Here is a 17,910-nt window from a genome sequence, read left to right on the forward strand (position 1 = left end):
ACTGACTGGGACATATAATTGGCCCCTCTTTGTAAATTGTGGCCCCTGATGCAGAAAAAAAAAAACCTGGATCCCGCCACTGACTGCAAGTTTTGAAATCAGACATTCAGATTTCTTTCTGATTTATCCTCTTTCTGCAGACCACAGCAGATGATGAGCCGCCGTGCATGCGTCCTGTTGAATGTGTTTCCAAATATCTGCTGATGAGGATGAGTGGAATAAAATCAAATATGACGTGTAGGAGCTGCAGTGTTTTCTCAGAGCAGCGGGTCAGTGTGATCTAGATGTTGACTGCAGGAGGAGGAGGAGGAGGAGGCGGAGATGTGGTGACACCGCCTCACGTTGATGACGCGCGCCATCGGGAGACATTTGGACAGAGCCTGTGCACAACCCGCATACACCGAGCAACAAATGGTGCGTCTGTGCCGGGGATGTGATGCTGGAGTCCGGAGGATGTGATGGACGAGAGCCGCGCTGTGTCATCTGTTGATCGGATTGGAGAACGAACAAAGCGCATTATCATGAGCCGCCGCGGTCCCGCTTACAGGTAGGTGCCGCGCGTGATCGGGCTGCAGCCGCGGGTGCACGTGGAGGGAAAAGACGTGTGGGGGGGTGGGCGTGCACTGTTGTGTCGTGCGTGAGGTTGAGCGGATGCAGGAGATGCAGACTTCCACAGGTTGCCAGGAGACGCGCTGCTGCATCGTGCGTTATTCTCCCCGCGGTAATAACTGCAGCCCGCAGGCCTTTACCCTTCAAAGGCCTGGATGAGGTGTCATTCAACCGCTAATGGTGCTTCAGTGCTTCGTTTCCATAAAAACAGCAGCATCTCATCCCAACAGCTCTGAAGCTCCATCCATCCATCCATATATCCATCCATTAATATATCCATACATCCCATGTGTGAGGCTCCGGCTGCCAACACACTGGCTCAACTCGCTCCCACTTGTTGGTCCTGCAAGGTGAAGGTCTCATCCTCACAGCTGCAGCTCTGGTGATGTCATAGGAGGAGGCATCACTCCAGTCAGACATGTTCAGTAACATCATGTTAGCCTCGGCGGAGAGTGGACCACGGCCAATAGACACAAGAACCAGGGGCCATAAAGGGGCCTCTATTTACACAGAGGGGCCAATTATGTGTCAAACATACATGCTCCATTCCTGATTCAGTACGGTGCCCATTTAAGTCATTCATTGTTTACTATTAGCTCTGTAGCTTTGAGCAAAGCCACACATCATTGAATATATGTATTAAATTGTTTCTTGTTCAAGCTCATTGTTTGCATCCAAAAAGCTCAGAAAATAACAATTCTTCATAAACGGACATATTTATTGTTAGTGTTAATAAGAGACTGTTTATAAATTAAAAAAAAAAAAGAGTGACAGTACAGGGGAACTTCAGGAGCCAATCAGATTTCAGCGGGGGGCCAGTGCCCCCCAGGTCCGGCCCTGGATCTGCCCCTGACTGGTGACCTGACTTTATACATTTGTTTACATGTTGCCTTTTTTTGCAGAACATTTTAATGTATAATGAAATAACCTATCATTTGAATCATTTGTGACTTACTGTATATACTGTATACTGAACATTGGTTCCACCCTGGGGGGCGGGTCCCCTACTACAGAATAGAGGACACAGAAAGATAAAGTTAGGCAAGTCCACGATGCTGCTGCTGCTGCTGCCTGACCCAAAAGGCGACCACCTGTGGAGCTGCGGTCAGTGTGTCAGGGCTCCACTTGCTCAACACGTGTTGCTCTCATCATGTGTTTAGCATGAGTGACATCTGTGCAGCTCTCAGGCGTGTCCTGCAGCTCTGAAGCTCTCCTCTCCGACGGAGCGGCACAAAAAGTCTGCTCACGCCTTCACATGCTCACGCTCACGCCTTCACATGCCTCCCAGGTCCTCTACCTGCAGGTTTTTGCCTCCGACACACATTCACTGTCACTTTTGACTTCCATCGTAAGCCTTTCACCACAGGAGCCTCTTCTCTCTCAGCTGCTTCGGGAGCAAATCTGCTTAAGGATATCCGTCAAGTCGTGCACGTGCTCGGAGTTGTGTACAGGCAACATGTACCGTCCTTGTTGTAAGGCTCACCTGCCCTAACAACAAGAGGTATTTCAAAAGAGCCCGATCGATATGAATGTACCGATATTGAGAAGTTAAAGATTTCCGTTACCGAAATATAGATTTTAAATCAATCATTCATAAGAAGTTATCAAACCTTTATGAGACAGAAAGGTAATTGAGGCTTGATATGTCACAGTTTAACCATAACATGTATTATAAATAACTATTAATGAATAAAAAGGAAACACTAATTCTACGTAAAATACAAACACATAAATGTGCGTAATTGTTTAATACATTGTTTATTCTGTAAAATAAAACGCTGATACCGATATGCGTGTCACATTGGCTGATACATATCGGTCAGGCCCTTATTTCAGGCCCCTCTCATGAACTACTGGCACAGATTCCCCCGAACCATGAGATCTGCTGTGTGTGGTCATATGTGCATTTGATTTGAAAGAGCAGTTAGTTTAGTTAGGCAGCGCTAACACTTTTAATGGGGATCAGCAGCTTTGGGGTGAGGCAGTTCAGGCTCGAGCCGCTTAGCAGGAGCTGGTCACTCGCCATGTGTTTGCCCGGTTGCATTGAGAACGCCACCACTGCCCTCGTCACCTTCAACCCCCCGATCATTTTAACTGGTTTCACCGGCTTACCGTGGCTTTAGCATCTGTGCAGTAAATTTAGGGCATAGCTGTTTGCTTGTATGCCCGGTGGTTTAAACCGGTAAACCGAAGCTAGGACTGTCAGTTGTGTTGGTGCAGCGTTCTGCGTCTTCCACGATGAGGCTGAGGTCCAGGAGTAGAGGAAGAAGGGAGAGACAGAGGGAGGACGAGGTAGGACAGAGTCTGTTTGGAATGATCTGTTCTCCGGAGCTACTTAAGAATTATTCCTCGTCATTGGTGACTAACCCTCCTCAAGCAGTTCTATGCCACAGACGGTCACTTTTTTTTTGTAAGTGTGCAGAGCTTTTTATAAACAGTCAGTGGTGCAGAGTGAAGTTCGAAAACTTTGTGTTCATCCTACCGGGTTTATCTGCAGTGGAGATTTTATCGTCAGTCTTTTTCATAAAATGAAACAGATTGTTATTACTGTTCATGTGTGTGGCTTCTATGTAAGTTTAAATTATTAACTGAGCTGGTGTTATTTTTCATACATTAGTTGTTGGCTTTTTCAGATGTCTGCGAAGCAAGCACACATTCTTCAGACCCAAGTTCAAAACCTTTCAAAATAAAAGCTCTATAACTCAGCTCGACATAAATCATGGCAGCAACAAAAAAAAAAAAGCCTTTAATTAGTAAAGAGGAATTGGAGATCAGCACCCGCTTGAATGTCTGCGTATGATATGGTGAAATAAAAAAGAAATTATCAAAGTGGCCTGGTTAGCAGCTAGATACAGTATACCTGTATATGAGTTTCAGATTTGTATTTAGACGTCAAGGCTATTAGAATTTTTCTCACAAAAAAAGGGGACAAAGTAAATATTGCCAAAACTAAAATGACTGGGTAGCTGTAGAACTGACACAATCACAAACAGACATTAAACAAAGCTCATTTTCTACTTTCATGCACTGGCTGCAAATGCCTAAAATCAAATCTTTCTTGCAGGTGAAATTTGAGGAGAGTGAAATGATCCCAAAGTCCGGAAAATCTCCAGCAGACTCTCGGAAAAGTGTCGGCATCCATGAGTTCGCAGCCCTCGCCAGATCCTCCTTAAATGGTGACAACTTTTTTTTTTTTTTAACACAAATGTCTGAAATTCTTTTGACTTTCCAACTTCTGTCGTCCACTTCTGTGTCTCTGTGCCGCCTCCAGGCATCTCGCAGGCAGTGAGGGACCATGTGACGAAGCCCACCTCCCTGGCTCAGGGCCGGGTTGCCCACCTCATAGAGTGGAAAGGTTGGCCCAAACCCGCAGACCCCCCACCGGCCGCCCACTCCCAGTTCAGCTCCTATTGCCATCTGACTGAAGGGGAGAAGGAGGCCCGGTTTGCTGCAGGTATTTACCCAAGTGACCTTTACCGACCCTCAGCCAAGGATATGTTCCTCGTTCTCTTCATGTGGCGAGCTACAAGTGCGGTGCATCTACAGCCGGGGTCTGTGTAGGACGTACATGTGTGGGCATGTGTGTCGTACTCAGCTTGGTTTAGCCCCAGCATCATCTTCAGCTCCCACCTTCTGTCACGCGACTAATCCTCTGAAACTCCTGTCCGTCAACGCCCCGCCCCGCCCCCTGCGCTGTCTCCTGGATGACGGCTGGTCTTGGCAGCAGATGGTGGCCTATTAGACAATCTCCCAAAACACTTCACTGCCCACCAATGGTTGCAGCTCCTGTTGTTCTGCTGTGACTCATCGTCTCTGGCGCCAGTGACATCGGCGTGGTTTGATCAAGGGAGAGGGAGGGAGAGTGTGTGTGTGTGTGTGGGGGGGTGGGGGGTACACACATTATGACGTCTGTATCTTTTTATTCTCAAACCCTCATCGACTCAGAAATGAAGACACGTTTTCTTTTTTCTTTTTTTTCGCTCAGTTTGAGTCACTTTTCAAGCAAAAAAAAAGTGTATAACTATAAATCAAGTTGGCAGTAATAACTCCAGCCTGGTTTGATGTAAATATAATGTATTTGCAAAACCACTGGAAAAATCTCCTCTGATATATTCAATCACAAGTGTCTTCTTCATTTCAAACCATTAACCGTGTTTCTGTGATGTTCACATGAGAAGTTATAATGCATAAAATAGAGGTATGTAAAAATCTGGTAGAAGCATCTGCATTAATTGGACGCATGTTTCCCTCAGGCGTGGCGGAGCAGTTTGCCATCGCTGAGGCCAAGCTGCGAGCTTGGGCCTCTATGGACGACGACGACGAGGAAGACTCCAATGATGAAGACTCCCCCAGCGACGGACAGACTCACACCTTCTTCTTCCAGAGCTCAGGTATCCGCAGTCGCCTACGTTTTGCTCATTTCGTCTCATTTCACTCATCGTCTTCATTTTGTTCGCCATCACTGACAAAACGCCTCCTCTTCCCACCCCTTCTCCCAAACATCCATCCATCTCCCAGGTGTTCTGACTCTTTGCTCCTCCCTCAGACGCCACCACGTCCAATCCTATTACCGCAGCCCCACGCCAGCCTGAGGGGGGCAGCAGTGAGGCGCCGCCCTCCGACAGTCCCCTGGGCTCCAGCAGCAGCGGCAGCCTGCTCTGTGGTCGGCCTGGATCTCACAGTGACCCACATTCATCCCAGACCAACTCACCCACTTTACCCAGTGACCGCATGACTCCGTTCCTGGAGGAAGAGGAGCGGCCGGGTGGTCACGGGAAGCGGCTGGCTCCTTCGCAGGAGCAGCACAGTGAGGTCTGCATCCACAACAAGCCAGAGTGGAGGCCTCGGGGCCGCAGTGGCAGGTTCGACTCCTGCTACTCCACCTCGTACTCAGAGTCTCCTGGAGAGGAGGACGAAGAGGACGAGGACGAGGAGGGCAGCGTGTTCCACGAGGCGCGGGTGTGGCACTGCAGCCCGAGGAGCTTCTTCTCGGACCGGGCCTCCTCTGGGGTGGCCTCGTTCGATGAGGAGGAGGAGGAGAGGGATGACGTAGAGGAGAAAAAGGAAGAAAAAGAGTATTATATGTGATGTGTTGTCCATCTTTATGTCTCTTTGAGTCCGTGTTGATTCTGGATATGACATCATCTATTCTGCTTTCTCTGTAAACCTCTCACCACCTCCTCTTCCTCCTCTTCTCCCTCCTCTCCCTCCTCTCCCTCCTCCACTCACTGCCTTCTGTCTTGGCCTTCGGGCCTCTCATGTACTGATCTCGCTCAACCGTTTATCGCTGCTGTGAACATCAAAGTTTATCAGAGAGGTCGAACCAGAATGTAAAGCTGTTGTTCAAACTGAGTTTTGTACATTTTATTGTGAAGAGTCATGTGTTGCTATTGCATTTTCTATGGATATTTTGTAGTGTCGTTTTATTCTGGGTCATGCTGTGTCATGTGGGTCGGGCTACGTTTGATACTGAATGTCTGATTGTCCTGCGTACAAACATATACATATATATATAAATAAATATAAATATGATTCTTTTTGACAGAAAATGATTTGCCCCCCCTCTCACACAAACACAAATGATTTAATCTCTTAAAGGGGTTTTTTCTTTCAATTTAATCATCGACTCATGTACAAAAAAAAACAATTTCATGTTCTCTGAAAAGTAACAATGGCTGTTGGAATTTCAAATGCATAATTCTCCTCTGTACAGAGCGTGTATGTAGCTCTCATCCGTGTATTTTCATATATACAAAGCATATACAGGCCAGTGCCATATAAAGGGAGATACTACAGACTTATTGCTTAACTAGATACGCTGCAAATGCGCTTATACACTCTCTACATTGAACTCCTTATACGTTGTCTTATAAGACGAGCACTACTTCACATTCCATATGCAAACGAAAGAAAGTTAAGACGTTAATAGAATCGTTGCACAAACACAGACAAAGAAAATATGAGCCCGAGTCGGGATGTTGCCACGCAAGATTTAAAATATGGCTCGAAATCATCGCGTGAAGCTAAAACCCATTTGAAGGTCGTGGCACGGACTCACACACACGCACAACAGTTTTTGGACTTGTGCTTCGTACAACAGTTACGTTTCTCATCACTGCTTCAGAGGCCAGGCGGAATTTAATTTGTCATAAAGATATGTGTCACATATCAAGGTGGTAAATATCTACAGGCCGCATACAATACATGTGTGCATATAAGTGTGTGTGTGTGTGTGTGTGTGTGTGTGTGTGTGTGTGTGTGTGGTGTGTGTGTGTGCGCGCTCTGTACAACAGCCAGTAGCTTCCTGTCACAAGGAGCTCAACAGTTGTTCCTTTATCATGCTAGAAACACTCATGTAGCGATTACGTGTGGGCTGTTCAGTTGACTGGCGGTCTACATGTGCCCTTAGTGAACCAGCCCCTAATGTGCAGTAAATTATATTCATGGTAATTACAATGTGCTTTAGCTTTAATCGGAGCCCTGAACCAAGCAGGGGGGACCTTTGGAAGCAGCTGCCTTTGTCGTCATGTGAACAGATCCTGGCCAATGGTGGATTTTTGGGGCTGATATCTTAAACTGCTTTCAGACACTGAACTCGGGATAATCTCCTGACATTCTCCGGAGGGGCTGTATGAGAGAATGTCAGAGTCAGAGTGAGCGGCTCCAGATTTTCTTGGGAGTTTCCCCGGCCAGCCCTTAAGTTAGGAACTCCGGAGAATGTCCAAATGAGCCGATGTGAGAACAGAGCAAGAGATGTGCTCGAGGATTCACCGCGAAACGAGTGGGCGTTTTCAAACAGGTCACCGGTGTCGATGTGCTGTAAACAACAACACATGACGTCTTGTGTCTGCCGCCCCTCGCCTGAGTGGAGAAAGTCCGGACCCAGTTGTGCTGACGTTCTCCGGAGTTCATGTCTGAAAACGGCTAGATATTAAAACAAACTGCTATAGATGCCGTGACGTTGTAACTGCAGAGTGTTGCAAACTAACTAGCGATGACACTGTTGCTTTTACAGTATTATTATTCCTGTATATATATATATATTAACATTATTGGCCAACAACCCTATGGTGTATCAGTCCAGTGCTGTGAATAGGCAGACGTATATATTCATACCATCATGTGCTCATTAAGATCGTTTTCCACGTCTTTTTTCTTCTGTGCTTTCTCCTCTTTGCTCCTGTTTATCGCTCGCCGCTATTTGCATGTGACCTATGTCATGTGACTCATGTCATGTGTTAAAGGAACTTTGTTTGTTTAGACTCCAATGATGAGTCGGGACCAGATTTGAGCATGGCAAGGAAGGTGTCTCTCTTTCTCTCACACTCACACACACACACAAAGAGTAAAAAGATGAACCTGGGAATATTCCATATTTCTTATTGTCATCACTCCGACGAAAAGACCAAACTAGTATTTTTCTGTGTAACCAAATATAGTTTATGTAGTAAATAACTTCTTAAATTATACTTCTATAAATAGAGTTCTGTTGTTGTCCAAAAATGATTAAAAACACATTCAAATCATAAACACAACATTGCACCTTCCACATGATACATGACTGTATATAACGACAGACGACATGACAGCTCCTCCTCAAAAGTGAAGCCAAAGTGTCTTGATCGCCCCCTGGTGCCTGGCTGCTTTATAGGTCATAATCCTCACCTCCTCCATGTTTACCTACGCCAAGGAGGTTTCACTGAGCAGATTTCCAGGAAACTTGGTGGAGGGATGGGACATAAGCCGAGACAGAACTGGTTAAATATCGGTGCGGATCCAGACAATAGGGCAAGTTTACTTTAAGGGGATTGTTGGGCCTCGGTGGATGTATGCGCTCTACTGAGGGCCATTCTAGTAGTGGATGGGACATGGCCAGCCACCGAGGGTGATGAAGATAATTTGGTTTCACTTTTGGGGAGCAGTCATGTCGTCCATCTTTATTTACAGTCTATAGTTTGTTCGGAGAGGATAAAGGCAACAGAGGTCTGGTAGGATCCCTCCTCTCTGACTCCACATCGTCGGATTGTTTCAATTTCAAAACGTGTTCCAAACGACGCGGACTCATGTCGTGTAAAAAAATAATCAGTGCAGGCCTACAAAAGTATTGTTTTTGGTCTTCTCACAGGATTTGTGGACGGTAAAGAAATATAGACTAAAACCAGATTTAGCATTTAAACAGGCATCTGCACAAACACAAAACTCACTCACGCCACAACGTTAGAATCGCAGGTATCAAGGCTGGACTTGTCGGTGAGTGTGACCTCTACAAACATAAGAAACGTCAACATTCATGAGACGACAGGACGGATCAGATCATTCTGACAGATCCTCCTTGTGGGCGGGGCTACTCTCTCCCTCAAGTTCTGATTGGTCCATGTTCGGAGATGGCGGGTCATGTTGTTGCTCTGTTTCGTCCGGCTCAGGAGTGTGGGTGGGCGGGTCATAGTCACAGGCAAGCTCTGATTCCTCAGTGTGGGAGGGGCTGCAGTCAAAAGTGAACTCTGATTGGTCCTCTGTGAATGAGGGACTCTCCTGGAGCACCAACTCTGACGACTGGTTTGTAAGGTCGCCGGGACTGGTTTCAAACTGCAAATTGGTTTGGTCTGAGAAGTTGACAGGGATCTCGTTGTACTGGAGATCGGGTTGGTCCACAGCTTCAGGGGGGTTGGGTTCCCGGGGCAACGAGAGCCCCCTGTGGCGGATGCACAGCTTGTGTAGTTCAGTTACCTCAGATACGTTTGTGCTGTTCCCGCTGTCACGGAAACTGGCCAACGGAGGGCGCACTTTCACTCCAGTCACTGTCACTGAGCCCTCGATGGCCTTACGCAACTGGAGCGCCAACGGCGGTGGCAGAGAAAGGGAAGAGGGAGAGAGAGGAGGAGGTTTAATCATCGTGTACAGAAAATAAGATCTGAACAACTGAAGGAAATACACATGCTTACCTCTTTGAGAGAGACCACTCCAACCAGACGTCCCATGCTGGTCACATAGGCGTGATCCAGACCCAGCAGAGAGAAGATGGTGTGAGTCTGTGGTGGAGGAGAGATGGGTTGTTACCTGGTTACAGACTCATATACAGAGGGGCTTTATTTACATAAAGGGGGGGGGAGTCAATGTGAAGGGAAACACTGTGCAATTTGGCTGGAAAGAAAAGAAACAAAAAGTAATTGTAATTTCAGTAATTTGGCTGATATGGTTTAGCCTTATCCCATCATTAGTCAAAGCACTGAAACCACAGTTAAGAAACACAGACACTTTTTTATTAGGCCAAAATAAAAACATTCTGAGAGTTTAGTTTTCAGTGTTCTCAGTGCTCTTTGTTTTCATGTTACCTTATGCAGAGATGTTTGCTCCACCAGCTGGAAGGGAGCAGGATCAATCTTGCAGTTTTTGAAATCCACCGCTTCATCGAGCTGCTGCTCCTCCCACTCTGCTATCTGAAACGAGGAGAACAACGAGACACTGAAAACTTCAACACTGTTCATTTGAAAACTCAATTTTGTGTATATATATATATATATATATATATGTATGTGTGTGTGTTAAGTCTCACCTCTGTTAGAGTCATACAATCTTCTACTTCAGTTGAGTCCTAAAAGAACATACCATTATGTTCATTAACTACAGTATATCAACCACAGACTGTTTATAAAGATGGATGACACTTTTCCACTTCCTCCCAATATCGCAGTAGCGATCGGGGGATGGAGCCACAGCATCGAAGGCCCATGATACATGCACGGTCGACCAATGGTGAGCCAATCTCGACTGTCAATTTTTTATAGTATCAAATATCTAACTCAAATTAATTGACGTGAACTTTGACTTTTTAGTTCAGTCCATGTCCCATCCACTAACATGGATGAGGCAGGATTTATGGCCTACACTGCAGCCAGCCACTAGATGGCGATTGAGACACTTTGTCTTCACTTTTGGGAAGCTGTCATGTTGTCTATATTTAAATAGTCTAAAGGGAAGATCTGTTAGTTTGTATGTGCAGAACGTTAAAATAAAGCAATAAAGCAATCTTTGATTGGTGCACCACAAACATTTAGGTCCAGCACTCACTACGTGTGTGTCGCAAGGCAACGGTTACCAAGCAACAGTTTCCAGGCGGCAGACAATCTTACCGCCATGGAGATCCTCACTCGTTTGGGCTTCCTCTTCTCAGGAGGAGCTGGCCCAACCGGGCTCTTCCAGTCAGGGAGAAAAGGCATCAACACAGCACGTTAACACAACATCAGTGACACCGGACAGTTTTACACCTTTAACTTGGTGCCACCACAACACTGGATCCCAGTTGGACTTCCAGTGGGAGAAGTCTCTGGGACATGAGCACAATGTTGCCGAGAGCGACACATGAATAGACATGAATCTGCACAAGAAGCCCAATGCTAATGCAACATTGGCTGACAGATCAAATATTGAACGATTCTTGTAAAGTAGTTTTAACCCCCATGTTTTCCCTTAAATATCGTCTATGGGCTCATTCTATTCAACAGTGGCTGTTCAAAGACCCCAGCATGGAAAACCCTGCCGCCTGTGGGTGGATCCTGCCGCAGCACTTACCCTTGAATACAATACATGACACACTTGCACACATGCATTTTTTATATGCTTGTGAAGCTATATGCTTCTCTCGCTCTTGTGCTCACCTCCAGCAGCTCCTTGTCTTGGTCCGCACAGGAGAGCGTCTGAGAACCTGGGAGAGAAAACAACAGTCACTCTTTATTCAGTTTGTTCCTCTATGTGTCCTACTGTGTGTAAAGTACGTACTATTTGGCGTCTCTGTGTCACTGATGGCAGACACAGTTTTCAAGGCAGATTTCAGAGGAAGCTGAATATTGGAAGCCACTGGGCTGAAGGAGGAAGACTCCTCTGTGGAGATCTACATGGAAAATATATTAACAGAAGAAGACACACACACATAGAAAGAATACAGATAACACGGAAGAGACAAATACAAAACATGCACATAAACAAACAGGACAGCACAGGTAAGGGCACAGACGACAGAGACACAGAAGACGTGTGTTAATGTAAAGTAGAAATGAGGGACATTTATTCAGTTTATAAACACTTACCATAACAGCCGTCCAAAACCTCCATCTGTGCCCTTACCTACTACTACATGCTTCACACATGCTGTGTCCACTTTTTCTCTATCGCTACAACCTTATCGCTACAGCCCAGCCCTGGCGCCCCCGGACGCCTCACACCTGTTGGATGCTCACCAGGAAGCGGACCCCTTGGCGAGCGCTGCCCGACGAGTTGACGTGGGTGCAGGGTGAGCTGGGGGTGCTGTCAGTTGTCAGGCTGGGCAGGTGATCGTGTGTGCCGTTGTCCTGGGCCAGCTCGTGGAGGTACTCCAGCCTCCGCTGGCGTCCCAGCTGAAGCGAGAGCAGAGACTGGAGCTGCAGTCGCTCAATGGAGCCCAGCAGGATCATGGATTCTGAAGGAGAAGGAAAGAAAGAGAGAGAGTGATATAAATTATGTTAAGATAAAAGTTAAACTGAAATCTCCGTCCTGCAGTTATATGCATTTATACATATTTTTTTCCAGATTCATATGACTAAATCTAAATTCATTTAAAACTTTTCAGTCGTACAATAAACTTGTGATAAAATGGCTCCAATGTAAGTAAAACCTGAGGTGTATTTTAAAAATACACCTCAGGTTTTAAATACAAATTACAGCCATATTGTATGTAATTGTTGAATAATCTTATAATAACCACAGACTATGCTGCTGTAACAGCCCCCACTCCTCTGGTCTCAGGTTTTCCTGGCTACAGGGATTTGCTCCCAATCTGCCTCGTGAACATCAGTGGATAAGACCCCTTCGTCTCACAGGCGGTAAATGAGGTCGGGGTCGTGGTTCTGTGCGGGGCAGTGTCACGTCCGTCCACACCAAACTCAGAAAAACTATTTCTTTATTGAACTGGTTTTATTTTTGCATTGTTGAAATATTGTTCATGCACTTACCTCTGCTTTCAACCAGGGCCAGTGTTTTGAGTTGACCTGTCAGCAGCATCTCCTGCAGGTCCCGATAACAGGAGTTCAGAGTGATGAAGCGCACGTCCCTGACCATGATGTCCTCCACACGGATATTATATTTCCTGAGACATAGTTTCAGGGGAAGGAGATGGAGGTCAAGTGATGAGAAGGGGGAGCAAGTGGAAACAAGAGAGGGAAGAAAATGAAAGGCCAGATAGGTAGAAATAGGGAAACCAAATCGCTGGGAAAAAAAAAAATCTGCCCTGAGCCTTCAAACAAGACACACACTGGACACGACGACTCACTCGTGATGTCCCATGCCCAGCTCGGGCAGATAAGGAAGTTTCTTGATGCGGATGATGGAGTCGTACAGAGATGGTTGGAGCGACTGGGCCACGGCGTTGGCCAGAATGACGGCGATCATCACAGGCAGGATGTGGGAGATCTGACCGGTCAGCTCAAACACTATGACCGCTGTGGATACAGTGTGGGTGACTGCTCCAGACAGCGCTGCAGCACCTGTGTAGGAGGGAAGTGAGTTTTTTCTGTCTTCTGCAGAACGTCATTCTCATTCATAACATTTAACTCCATCCTTTCACACTAGCCAGTGAGTCACGACCGCGGCAATTTTGTTCTGAACGATTTTCTGTTTTACTTCAGTCAAAAATGGAATGTTCAATCTAAGTGGAATCAATTTTCATCAGTCACATTCTATAAGCTGGTATGAGGTGATAAAAATGGCCGCAGCGATTTCCATCACAGTAGAGAGGAAGAGTGAAAAGTGGTGCGAACATTGGTTATGAAGGTAAATTAGGTACGAAATGGTGGATTTAAGTACAGTGTGCAAAGAAAACTGATTTAGAGCAACTCACCAACTACAGCATAACCGCCAGGCACTATGGGATACACGCTGCCGTCAGCATGTATGCCATCAGGAAACATGGTTGCCATGATCTCTCCAACAAGTCTGCCAAACGCTGCCCCTGTCCGTCACACATTGACACGGCAAGAAATCTTTATCAGGGCTCTGATCATTTCATAATGTTTTATTTTATTCAATTTTCGCATCTGTAAGAATTTAACTGTTATATTTCTGCCCTAATGTTGTGTTTGCCTTCGATTCTTCATTTTTATTTGGTAATTGAAATGTGCTCAGTCAAATTTGGTTTATTATTATTTAAGATAAGATAATCCTTTATTAGTCCAGGGGTATTTGCTGTGTTGCAGCAGCAAAGAGGACAGTCCAATAATTAGACACCAGTAAAAGTGATAAAAAGTAAACATACAATATAAATACAAGGAATAATAACATGATAAATAGAATAGGAATAATTTAAACAGAATACATACAGTGTGAGCAGAATGTTCTAGAATATTTACTATTGAATTTCACCTATAGGAATGAGTATTGCACAGTAAAAAATAACGAGTGAGATTTAAGGGGTTCTACCAGCCGCAAGAGAAACCAATAGAAACAGAGATTTTTATTCACCAATAAGAAAAACTGGCATGAAGGCCCCACATGGAACAGGCATGGTGGTGGCCACAGCTGACATCCAGAACTGAGACAGGCAGAGAAGAAAGTTTGTTTGAGAAATCCTCAAATCGTAATCATCCAACAGCTACATGTGCCAGACGACCTACCTTCATGATGATGAAGAGGACTAGTGTGACGAAGACGTTGACCTGCGGGTGTTTCCAGGCGTGGTGGTGGCTGATGTAGTCGAACTCTTCGGCCACGCCCTGACGGCACCACGTGCGGTTGTCGAACAGCGCCACCAGAGACTCGTGCTGCGTCAGCTGACAGGTCAACATGAGGAAAAAACGTTTCTGAATGCTTGTTTGTTACATCCTCACACGTTAGAATCCGGGATATTTTAGCTTAATTTCTGGATAGTGGGAGAAAGTCGAGATGTCTTCATAAACATATGTTAATCTCCAGGATCTGGAGCACATCGTCTTAATTATAATAACCCATCATAAAACATGACAGCTTTGGGAGCAGGAACAAAAAACTGACCCACAACCTGACACTGACTCCCTTCATTTAAAGTCATCATCAATCATTTAGCAACAATAGAGACATACTCTCAGGAGTGTGAAAGTATGTTCTCACCTGTCCAGCCATGAACTGCCCGAAGCCTGGAGGGAACGTGAGCGTGGAGATGAGCAGGGTGACGAGTGCAGGATACACCAGACGCCTGACAGGAAGAGAGGGACTGCAGGGTCATTAATGTGTGCGCTTGTCACTCTGTGTGTGCATGCTTGATTTCTGCTTGGTGAGGAGGAAGAGGCTATACATAGCTCGCTGTGATGTGGATGAGTTTTAGCCAAGACTTTACTGTGCGGAGGTCAATCTTATCTAAGTGGTAGGGAAGTGTAAAGGATCACAACATGAGGGATCAGATACTCACTTCCTCAGCAAGAACTTGTTAATGGTCTTCTGTTTCCTCATGCACTCTACAATCAGCCGGTTCAGGTAGACAAACAGAGCACCTCCAAAACCACAGGCAATCCTACAAACAGAAAGAGACACTCCTGTTGGGTCTGTTTAACGTGAAGCAAACCCAGAGAGTCCTGGGCTGAAATACAGATTCAGCTTTGACTCATCTGAGACAGGAAGCCAACCAATGTTTACTTGTTTGTTTAATCTATTAATGCATTTTGGCATCAAACACATCAAAAATGCCGCATGGTGATCTGTAAACAGGCTCCACCTCTAATCAGTAGAGTAAAAACATCATCGTATAAAAATCACCCTTCAGCCTCTCAATAGGAACTTGTGATGGTGAGGCTGAACAAGAGATCAGATTCCCTCGTTTACCGAGGCGCCAAACTGCTCTTGGATCAGTTTAACGTTGTGTCAGACGAGACAAACACACTCACCCGAGGATGGCGAACGCTGGCAGCTCCTGAAGGTCGAACGGGAAGTCCAGACGGAAGCGGGTCTTGAAGAGAGCGGTGATGGTCTCTGAGGAAAAGGAAGATTAGGCCTCATTCACCAACCGTTCTTAAGAGGATGTTTGTATGAAGTTTCTCACATTCACCAATGTTTTCTTATCTGGGATTAGTTCTTAGGTAAGAACAGAATCTAAGCACACTCAGGGGGACACACATTTGACAACTGACAAGCTCGTGCAAAATAATCCCCTATTGTGTTTTCTTGAATTTCAGTTGTATAACAGGATTTTAAAGCTTTAAAGCTTATAATTAATCTCAAGAAAGATTTTTTTTTACCTATGCTTATCAGGAATAACTGTACGCGCTTTCAATTTACGAAGACAATGGGATTTATCAATATAAGAACACAGGTGCGATTGACAATTCTGTCACGAGTCTGACGTACAACTTCTTAACTATCTTAAGGAGAAGTTTAAGAAGTTGAATAAACACAGCTGATATTGTCCCGTGTTTTACCTTCCTCCTGATTCCACACGGCCAGCACTCTGAAGATGAAGGCACTGAAGGTGGCAGCGAAGAAGCCCCTCCAGTAGTTCCTCACGGCGAAAAACGTTGATGTTACCTCAATACTGAACAGCACCCCTGCAACTCAGAAACACAACTGTTCAATCCCACAGGAAAACTGTTTCTAGAGAACAATTTAAATCACATGTCCTTAAAAACATCACTGTAGAGCATAATGGTTGAAAACTATATAAAGCGTCTGAACACCACTACCACAGGGACCCGTTACACATTGTCCCATTATTTTCACACTGTCATTTGATTCATTCTCATTATAAAAACATTGATTATATTCAAGATACCTTGATGTGGACTTAGTTGAAATCTCTGATCCTCTAAAACTATGGGAATCATCCTTTGACCTCAATATTCATGTACAATGTAACGTCAATCTGACCAATAGTGGTTGACACACAGTATGTTGCTCTGAATCAGTTAGACTGAGGCACTGATGAAGACTGGCACCCCCTGGTGCTCGTAGGGTAAATATTCTCCTCATCTAATTAGCTCCCATAATTAGATACCGTTCAATCAGTGGCAGTGGCCATGTCGTCTTACCTCCAATAGGGGCAGCGAAGCAGCAGCCCACACCCACTGCACAGGCAGCCGAGAGCATCTCCGTGTTTCTCAACTCGTTCTGTCCAAACACAGACAGACACACACATACAGAGAGAATAGAGCGATGCATAACAAACGCACACACACGAACACACTCTTGTTCTCTATCTAAGTAAGGACACTCACCCTGCCCCTTCCTCTAACCTTTACAACTAAATGTCTAAACCTAGACCATGTCCTGATAATGTAATAAATTATAAATGATTTGTCGATGTTGTAAATTGATTACCCCACAAATGCATACACAAAAACATATTTAAACACACCACTTTTATGATATTTCAATAACCCCAGTGTTTGTTTTAATCTTCATCTGGTTTTACACAATATAACTTATTTTCATTTAAAGTTCATATATATATACTTATGTCACGTGCTCTTCTTTGATTCAAATAAAACTAAATGTACTTCTTTGAATTTCATTTATTTTTGCTGTTATTCATCGTCATGTTAATATACCTAATTTAACAGCCTGGGAAGAGGCCATGGGGGTCGGGAGAGTTTTGCATAAGAAGCCAAACTCTGCCGCTCCGCCTGTGGTCTTTTAAGTCTTCCCTTATTTAATTATATTATTAACTTGTTTATTTATTCTTCTAACGTTGGGATTTAAGTAATTAATTTTGGTTTTAATGAGGGGCTTTTTTAATGTCTTTTAGCACTTATGGTCCTCGTGTGCCTGTGCCCCCCCCCACAGCACTGTGATAGGGTGCTGCGTTCTAACCCTTAAACTAATCTAAACCTAATTCAAACCCTCAACCAGCCTCCTTTGAAAACATGAAAAAAAAATGTCCTGACTGTCCAAAAATGTCCTCACTCTGTAGGGTTTAGGCTCAAAATGGTCCTCAGAAAGTTATAAGTACATGTGCACACACACACAAATGTATTCCGACAGGTATGTATGTGCAAATGCCACAGACACACAACACACAACAGTCAAAGTCACAGATCTTTTCACCTTCGATGAGGTCACACATGTGAACGGGTGAACAGTGTAATATGGGAGGCCGTGATTGAAAACACAGATTGAGTGTTCATTCATGGAATCATGGAATGAGATGTTTGCACTGAAGCGAAGGCAACACAGATCGATGCCTCGCTGCGATGGTTCACTGAACAGAATCAAAACACAGCGCGGACAAATGGAAAGGCATCGGTTTCTCTCAGCCGATCTGAAATGGGCAGCGTGGATTATTAATGCTGATGGAATTGACAATAAAGAAAC

The 17,910-nt window shown here is 45.0% G+C and overlaps 2 protein-coding genes across 5 annotated transcripts in view; one reads left to right on the plus strand and one right to left on the minus strand.

The window, feature by feature from the left end:
• Positions 1–318: 318 nt before the first annotated feature.
• On the plus strand, positions 319–6,139 carry fam131a (family with sequence similarity 131 member A). 2 transcript variants are annotated; one of them, XM_034614115.1, is made up of 5 exons: positions 319–547; positions 3,674–3,785; positions 3,881–4,063; positions 4,863–5,000; positions 5,156–6,139. In XM_034614115.1, the coding sequence occupies exons 2-5, from the start codon at positions 3,695–3,697 to the stop codon at positions 5,695–5,697; spliced, it is 954 nt and encodes a 317-aa protein (XP_034470006.1). In that variant the 5' UTR covers positions 319–547; positions 3,674–3,694; the 3' UTR covers positions 5,698–6,139. The 2 variants fall into 2 exon arrangements, with proteins under 2 accessions (XP_034470006.1, XP_034470007.1); XM_034614116.1 differs by lacking the exon at positions 319–547 and adding an exon at positions 2,848–2,901.
• A 1,338-nt stretch (positions 6,140–7,477) lies between these two features.
• Positions 7,478–17,910, minus strand: part of clcn2a (chloride channel, voltage-sensitive 2a) — a 37,867-nt gene continuing 27,434 nt past the window's right edge. For 2 of the 3 annotated variants that reach the window (XM_034614106.1, XM_034614107.1), the window contains exons 8-25: positions 16,629–16,707; positions 16,023–16,148; positions 15,492–15,576; positions 15,020–15,121; positions 14,722–14,824; positions 14,250–14,405; positions 14,098–14,167; positions 13,478–13,588; positions 12,911–13,124; positions 12,594–12,727; positions 11,829–12,061; positions 11,386–11,497; positions 11,265–11,311; positions 10,740–10,802; positions 10,163–10,201; positions 9,942–10,046; positions 9,552–9,638; positions 7,478–9,438 (exon numbers count right to left, since the gene is read on the minus strand). In XM_034614106.1, the coding sequence (XP_034469997.1) occupies positions 8,923–9,438; positions 9,552–9,638; positions 9,942–10,046; positions 10,163–10,201; positions 10,740–10,802; positions 11,265–11,311; positions 11,386–11,497; positions 11,829–12,061; positions 12,594–12,727; positions 12,911–13,124; positions 13,478–13,588; positions 14,098–14,167; positions 14,250–14,405; positions 14,722–14,824; positions 15,020–15,121; positions 15,492–15,576; positions 16,023–16,148; positions 16,629–16,707 (2,382 nt within the window). In that variant the 3' untranslated portion in view covers positions 7,478–8,922. The remainder of the gene's footprint in view (positions 9,439–9,551; positions 9,639–9,941; positions 10,047–10,162; positions 10,202–10,739; positions 10,803–11,264; positions 11,312–11,385; positions 11,498–11,828; positions 12,062–12,593; positions 12,728–12,910; positions 13,125–13,477; positions 13,589–14,097; positions 14,168–14,249; positions 14,406–14,721; positions 14,825–15,019; positions 15,122–15,491; positions 15,577–16,022; positions 16,149–16,628; positions 16,708–17,910) is intronic. The other variant, XM_034614105.1, reaches the window with a different exon arrangement.

The sequence above is a fragment of the Hippoglossus hippoglossus genome, chromosome 17 (assembly GCF_009819705.1).
Source record: "Hippoglossus hippoglossus isolate fHipHip1 chromosome 17, fHipHip1.pri, whole genome shotgun sequence".
NCBI lineage: Eukaryota > Metazoa > Chordata > Actinopteri > Pleuronectiformes > Pleuronectidae > Hippoglossus > Hippoglossus hippoglossus.

Excerpts from the sequence above, each read along its gene's own strand:
- fam131a (XM_034614116.1), top strand. The coding sequence starts at position 2,848 with ATGAGGCTGAGGTCCAGGAGTAGAGGAAGAAGGGAGAGACAGAGGGAG. Across the intron at positions 3,786-3,880 it reads CGCCAGATCCTCCTTAAATG|GCATCTCGCAGGCAGTGAGG; the intron begins GTGACAACTTTT and ends TGCCGCCTCCAG. Across the intron at positions 4,064-4,862 it reads GGAGGCCCGGTTTGCTGCAG|GCGTGGCGGAGCAGTTTGCC; the intron begins GTATTTACCCAA and ends TGTTTCCCTCAG.